The 7353-nt window shown below is 64.2% G+C and overlaps 1 protein-coding gene across 1 annotated transcript; it reads right to left on the reverse strand.

The window, feature by feature from the left end:
* Positions 1–624: 624 nt before the first annotated feature.
* LOC146402466 (leukocyte immunoglobulin-like receptor subfamily B member 3) lies at positions 625–6578 on the reverse strand. The gene is given in 13 exon segments (XM_084962029.1): positions 625–919; positions 1910–1962; positions 2156–2193; positions 2272–2314; positions 2652–2774; positions 3742–3792; positions 4345–4629; positions 4850–5194; positions 5409–5711; positions 5856–6113; positions 6116–6133; positions 6318–6353; positions 6511–6578. Coding segments are annotated over 13 exon segments (1734 nt in total). The 5' UTR covers positions 6545–6578; the 3' UTR covers positions 625–772.
* Positions 6579–7353: the final 775 nt, after the last annotated feature.

Genomic DNA, 7353 nt, shown 5'->3' on the forward strand with positions numbered 1-7353 from the left:
GGCCTCCCTGCGGCATGCGGAATTCCGAGGCCAGGGATCAGGTCTGAGTCGTATGCAGTGTCTGCAGCAATGCTGGACCCTTAACACCCGGTGCCAGGCCAGGGATCGAACCTGCATCCTAGTGGTCAGAGATCCTGCTGATCCCGTGAGCCACGGTGGGAACTCCATAAAGTTCTTTACTTAAAACTGTAGGGGAGTTCCCTTGTGGCTCAGTGGGTTAAGGATCCGGCGTTGTCATTGTTGTGGTGAGGGTTTGATCCCTGGTCCAGGACCTTCTGCATGATGCAGCCGTGGCCAGAAAAGAAAAACCCCAGAAAACCCCATCTGTAGGGTCTGCGTAGTGTCCCGAAAAGGGTGACGTGTGCCTTCGTCCCTTGACCCTTGGTTCCCGTGCCTGGGGTTTGAGCGTGTGATCGGTGTTGGCAAGAATGGCATGTTGGCTCTCTGGATTTTCCTCCAGTTTTTGCTTGTCCTCCTTGGTACTGATTCTTGTCATTCTAATTTCCCTCCTTCTACCTTCGTTTGGAATAATGTACGATTCTCTTTCCGAATCCCTGGTAGTTGAGAGGTCTGTTGCTTTAAGTCCAACATGTGGGGTTGTTAGTTCCTTTGGATGGAAGGTGACCCCAGAGGGCCCCCGGAGCTCCTGGACTCGTGTGAGGAGTCCTGCTGGGGGGTGGTCCTTAGGGGGTGTCCACGACCAGCAGCTCCCGTGCCTGCTGGGGTGCCTGCAATCCAGTCCCTGGAATGCGGGGTCTGGGTCCTTGGGGGGCTAGCGGATGGCGAGAGCAGCATACACGCTGGGCTCTGCTGGGGGCTCCCCAGACTGGGAGGGAGGGGGTGCCTTTGTCCCCTGACTGAGGGTCCCGTGGCTCAGCTGGGCGTAGGTCACGTCCTGGGCATCTGCAGATGCAGCAGCCTGCAGTGGGGGAGAGAGAGTCCAGCTGTACCTCTGGGGTGAGGGGCAGCATGGGGGCCCAGAGAGGCAGACACCCACCTGACCGTCCCCCTGCCTGTCATCTTCGGCTGGTCTGTCCAGCAGTGCCCCCGACGGGGAGGGAGGAGAGGGGGCCACCCCCCGCCTCACTCTCGATCTGGAGTGGTTGACCTGGGCGTAGGTCTGCTCCTGGAGGGCTCCATGCTGCCCGTTCTGCTGGAGGGAGACGGTGAGACAGAAACAGCACCTCCCGGGTCCCGCTCCCCTCCTGCAGTCAGTGTTCCCCTCTGTGGTCCGCTGGGGGCCCTTTCCTGATGGAATCGCCAGGGCTCCCTCACACCTTGGGGCCTCTGGGGGTCCTGATTCTGTCTCAGCACCTGATTCTGTCTCAGCACCTGTCCTTGCTCATGTGGCTCCAGCCACACCGCCCACCTTCTTGCCACAGCCCCTCTCGGCCTCAGCCAGGAGCTTTGCACTTGCTGCCCCCCGCCAGCACCCAGTCCTCTTCTCTTGCTTTATCTCCCTGAGTCTGAGGACGCTGCCTGCCCCTCTGCATAGCCTCTCTCTCCCCACTGCAGGGGAGCTCAGGCAGTGTGGACCGTGCTCCCTCTGCAGCTGCAGCACCTACAGGGTGCCGGGCGAGGTGCTCCCCTGGGCCCGTCTGTTGGGAGCAGGAAGGTCGGGAGCCTGGGCACTTGCGGGCCATTCCCTTATCCACGCATCCTCCTGAGCCGCGGGGCTGCATCCAGCACCAGAGGGTCAGACAGAGGAGGAGGAGTCGGGAGAGGGGACCCCGAAGGTGGGGCCACAAGTGGACAGGAGGGGGAGCCACAGGGGGACGACCCCGGGGCCCAGAGGAGAGGCCAGTGTGGGTGCTGGTGGAGCTGGGGTGTGGGCACTGAGACGGCTGCCCTGGGTGAAGTTGGGCCACAAGAAGGTCTTTGGTGGCCTGGCCAGGAGCAGGGGTCTCACCAGATGGTCCAGCACCGTCCCCTCCTCAGACTGTGTGTCCTTCAGGGCAGCATCTGCTGGGGCAGAACGGGGAGGGAGGCCTTGCTGGGCAGGACTCCCTGAGATCGCTCAGGGCTGGACCCCCTGTACCCAGAAGGCAGGTGATGGGTGCTGCATCAGTCCTTGCCCCACCTTGGGCTCCCGTCCCCCCACCCCCCGCAGAGCTCTCCGCGCCCACCCCCAGGGCCACCCTCCTCTTCTGCTCACAGAGGTTCTGGTCCTGGGTGTCGGCGGCTGGGCTGGAGCTGGGAGGAGATGGGGGTGTTAGGGGCGGACGGGGCTGCGGGCAGCTGGGAGCCTGGGGTCTTTGGGGCAGGAGTCACCTGTTCTGCAGGCCTCTGTCCTCGGGCTCTGGGTCTGCAGCCCCTGCAGGAAGTCGGAGGTCAGCATTGCCCTGGGTGGTGTCAGCGGGCACACCTCAGCCTGGGCCTGTTATGCCCCCTGCTCCACGGGGCTCCAGGGCAAGAAGGAAACCCTGACTCCTTCCCGCACGTGGGTGTCAGTGTTTCAGGACATGAGACCCGAGAAACCCCCTGCATGTCTGCCTGTGACCTGACGTTAAGAGTTTTCGTTCCAGATTTTCAGACCTGAGACTCTGGACCATCTCTAAGCTGACCTCACCCACCTCTTTCTTTGGTTCCCGTTGTCTGGTGCCCTAAGCCCGGCGCCTCTGGGGGCCTGGGTCCCCCTGTTCCCTGCTCACCTGACTTCCTGCATCTGTCCTGATCCCGGCGTCGGTGTCGGATGAGGAGGAAGAGGAGGAGGAGCAGCAGCAGGATGAAGGCCACCAAGACCCCGATCAGAAGGCTCAGGTACCATGGGAGGCCTGGGGCACCAGTGAGGTCATGAGCCATTTAATCGTGCACCTACTGTGTGCCAGACTCCTGCTGGGGTCTGTGCATTCACCTCCCCTACCCACCTGCCCGTTTTACAGATGGGCAAACTGAGGCCCAGACGGGGAAATCAGGGCGCTGGGCGACCCAGCCTGGACGACAGCCCTGGGACTGGCACCCAGGACTCTGGGCTCCCTGAGCTCTCCTCGTGCTGCCTCCCTGGCAGACACCAGCTTCCTGCTCGGGGGCTCCTCCTGTGCAGGGGGCCCTGTCCCAGGGTCTCATCTGGGGCTGAGGGTCCTTCCTTGTCACCCTGCCCACCCCAGACCAGCTGGACTGTGGGAGGGGGGTACCTGGGGTGGAGTCTGTGTCCCCCCCCACCAGGTGCACCCCCTGCAGGCCCTGGTGCCCTGGGAAGTTCCATGCTGGGGGCTGTATCCCCTGGAGCTCTGTGAAGCTGGGTGTCACTGTGTCTCACCTGATGGCAGCCCTGTGATCCCGGGGCAGGGGACCAGGGAGCCCGCCACCCTCGGACCCGAGACTCTGAGGAGGGAGGCCCCTGGCTGGTCTGACAGTGGGAGCGGGGACTGCAGCCAGGAGTCTGAGCCCAGCCCTTGTGCTTCCCCCTGGAGCTGAGCTCCCCAGGCTGAAGGGGAAGCACACGGACGCCAAGACCCCTGTCCTGCTCCCCCCCCCCCCACAGTGTCACCATCATGCTGAGAGGGGACAGGACCCCATCCAGTCCCTCCTGAGGGCCTGCCTGTGAGGCCTCCTGTCCCGGGGGTTCCCGGCAGAATCAGACCTGGAAGGACCCCCGAGCTCTGGGCCTCGACTCTCTCCTTTGACACGTGGATAGGCGGGGGGTGGGGGCATCCATGACCGAATGTCCAGAGGTGCCTGACCCGGGGGCACAGCCCCACCCTGCCCCCCGTGGACCCCCCTCCATAGACCCGCACTCACCCCTGTCGGGGCGTGAGTCCGTGGGGCGGAGGGGCTGATCCTGGGAGCCTCCTGGGGGTCAGGATGGGAGGTGAGGGGGCTGGTCCCAACATCTCCCTCCCCATGACCCCCTCCACCCCCCCCCCCAGAGCCCATGGAGCCCTCGGGTCCCCCCACATCTCTGCCCAACCCCACCCCGCCCCAGGACACAAGCTGCGCTGGGATTGGAGCAGGAGTTAGGTCAGCTGAGAGCTTGAGGGACAGGCCTGGGACCAGTGGTGCACTCACTGGACAGAGGCCCCCGTGACTCCCCAGCTTGGAATTGGGCCTGTGGGTGGGGATGGGGCCCCAGAGGATCCTGGGAAAGGGCTGTGGGTGGGCGAGAGGTTGCAGCTCCTCGGGGCTCCCCACCTCCGCTCACGCTCCTCCCCGAATCTGCCCTGGGGCCGCCCCATGGCCTTCTCCCTCCTCCCCCGAGGACCCTGGAGATGAGATGGGGGAAGGGGGCAGGGTCCCGCCATCCCCCTGGGGGGTGACCCTCCGTTGAGTCCACTTCACTGCACCCTAGAAAGGGGGTCCCCCTAGAGCTGGCCATGGGGACACACAGAGGACAGGTCCCCTCACCTGAGACCACGAGCTCCAGGGGCTGACTGGGCTGTGACAGCAGGTAGGGGTCCCTGCTGAGTGAGCCGTAGCACCTGTAGGTGCCCCCGTGGGCCGAGGTCACAGGACCCATGGAGAACTGGGCCTGGTTCTGCCCAGCTTGGGGCTGTGACCTAAGACGCAGCGGGGGGTGGGCCGCCCCCTCCTTGGACAGAAGGAAAGTGTCCATGGGAACCCATGACCGACACAGCAGGGTCACGTTCTGTCCTGCAGCCACCGAGGGGCCCGGTTGCACCGAGATGTAGGCTGTGCCAATGAGCCATCCAGGAGAGAGGGAAGGGGTGAGGGGCTGCCAGCCGCACTGGTTCTGAACAGAGACTCGGCAGGGCCTCTCCGAGCACCCTCCTCTGTGTGTATCTGTATTTCTCTGAGCCTCTCCATCGCCCACCACCCCCTGTCTGTCTGTCCCTCCCTCCCTAGGGACCCTTCCCCCTGGTCCCAGCATTCCTCCTGGGGCTCCCCCAGCAGGGCCTGTGCAGAGTGTGGGTCCCCGTCTGACCCGCTGGCTCCTCACCTGCCACCAGGATGTCCAGGGGGTCACTGGGGGCCGACCACAGTGAGGAGAGGTTGTGTCCACCGTAGCATCTGTACCGGCCCCCAGGGTGGCTGCTCACCTGGCCCAGGGGGAAGTGGGCCTGAGAGAGCCCAGCCTGGGGCTGCCAGGCAGGGCTCTGTTGGAGGTCCTGTGCCCCCTCCTTGGCCAGAGCAAACCTGTCATAGCTGATGGCAGAGTGACACTGGAGGGTCAGACTCTGTCCAGTGGCCATGACATGGCCCTGCGGGGTCAGGAGGGAGGGCTTCCCAGAGTCCCCTGGGGAGAGAGAGCCCTGGGTTAGGGGCTGCTTCCCCCATGACCCCCTTGTCCCCCCTGACCTCCAGGTCTCACTGTCTCTCACACTCTGGGTTCTGGTCCAGGAGCCCCACCCCCTGAGCCTCCCCCTCACATGGGGCTCTGCTCTGAGCCAGGCCCTCAGGGACCTGCCTGAGGCCCCAAAGCCTCTGGGACCAGGCTGGGCCCCCCTCACCTGAGACCAGGAGCTCCAGGGGGTCACTGGGTTCTGACCACACCTGGGGTTTGTCTCTGAAAGAGCCATAGCATCTGAATGTCCCCCTGTGGCTGGGGGTCACGGGGCCCACAGGGAACAGGGCCCGGGTCTGCCTATTGGGGCATCTCTGTGTGTCCAGGGTCCAGGAGGACTTGTGTTCTCCTTCCTTAGTCAGGATGAACCTGTCATATCCGTGCCCTGAGCCACACTGGAGGGTCACATTCCCTCCTGAGGCCACCACAGGGCTGGGCAGGGCTGAGAAGGCGGGTTTTTCGGAGGCTCCTAGGAGAGAAGGAGGCAGCTTGTTACCTGGGGCTCACAGCCCCTGAGCTCCCCCAGGGCTGGGCTGTGAGAGGGACCCACCCTGAGAGCAGACCCCTGCCTGAGGGCAGAGCCTGAGGCTGGGCCCCCTGAGTGTCCTCTCACCTGTCACCACCAGCTCCAGAGTGTCACTGGGCTCTGACCTGCCAGTGGGGCTGATGTAGTAACAGCGGTACCTCCCTGCGTAGACCTGGGTCATGTATTGAATGGAGAACTTGGCCTTGTCCCCAGCCTCCCGTGGGGTCTGTCTGTCCCAGGGAGTTGGGCTTCCCTCTTTAACCAGATGGAACTCCTGGACCCACAGAGCCCCCTGACACCAGATGGTCACGGGGCTCCCCCAGGTGACCAGAGGGCCTGGCTCAGGGTGGGTTTGGGCAGGGTCCCTGGAAGGACATGAGAGACCAGGTCACAAGACCTCCCCACCCCCAGGCCCCCAGCTCTCAGCCCAACCCTGCCTGACTCCCCCCCCTCCAGCCCCTCCCTGCCGTCTCCATGCCCAGTGCCTGGGGGTGGCCCCTTGTCGCCACAGAGGAGAGGAGGCGCTGGCACCCCTGGGCACCGACTCACCTGCCTGCACCTGGGTCCCCAGGCCCACACTCAGCCCTGGAAGAAAGCATCTGTGAGGACTCGCCCTGGACTCTGAGCAGAACTTCTCATGCCCGGGCGCCCCCTGGGTGCTGGGTGTCCCAAGAGCACAGGCTGGTGTGGGGAGGGGGTGGGTCCCCCCCGGAGCAGGGCTTCCCCTCGCCCTGCATCTCACCGAGGCAGAGCAGGCCCGGGAGCGTGGGGGTCATGGCGTCTCCTCCCCGTGGTCCAGGCTGTGCAGCTGGAGGAGAGCCCGGCGCCCTCAGGACAGACAGGGCCCAGGGTGTGGCCCCTCGGAGGCCGGTCCTCCCTGTCACGGGGTTGTTACCTCAGCAGCCCCACAGGAAGGGGAACTGCCTCTTCTCGGGAGCCTGGCTCTATTTTTTTGGGGTTGTTTTTGTTTTTGTTTGGTCTTTTTAGGGCCCCTGTTGCTGCATATGGAATTTCCCAGGCTATGGTGGCATCAGAGCTAGCAGGTGCCAGCCTGCAAGACAGCCATGGCAACAGGGCATCCGAGCTGCATCTGTGTCCTACACCTCAGCTTGTGGCCACACCGGCATCTTAACCCACTAAGGAAGGCCCGGGTGTGTTACCACTGAGCCATGTCCACAACTCCCCTGGTTCTTGTTTTGGGGACAGCGTTGGTGCCTTCCTGGCATCCCTGTCCAGTGATGGGAACCAGGGCCCGTCCTTCCCTCTGAGAGGCTCCCCCTGGGGTCTAGCTCCCTCCCCAACCCACCCACCAGCACGTCCCTGTGGGTGCTGGGAGTGGACGGGGCCACAGACCCTGGCGATGCTTCAGGGAAGATGCAGGTGCCCACCACAGCCAGGGCTCAGTGCAGCACGGACCTGTGTGTGGCTTCCGAGTCCAGCTCAGGCAAGTGGCAGTGAGCTGGGAGGGGAAGAAGGAAGATGTGGGAAGGAGAGGCTCCTCTTCTCCTGTCCCCGAGGGTGGGCTTCTGTCTGTCCCAGCCACTCCAGGGGCTTCTCTGTGTCTCTCCTGCAACAGCGTACCCCC

The sequence above is a fragment of the Sus scrofa genome, chromosome 6 (assembly GCF_054392235.1).
Source record: "Sus scrofa isolate SSC_HxYL_T2T_F1_AM1 chromosome 6, Sscrofa_HxYL_maternal_Yorkshire_Landrace_v2.0, whole genome shotgun sequence".
Classification (NCBI taxonomy): Eukaryota; Metazoa; Chordata; class Mammalia; order Artiodactyla; family Suidae; genus Sus; species Sus scrofa.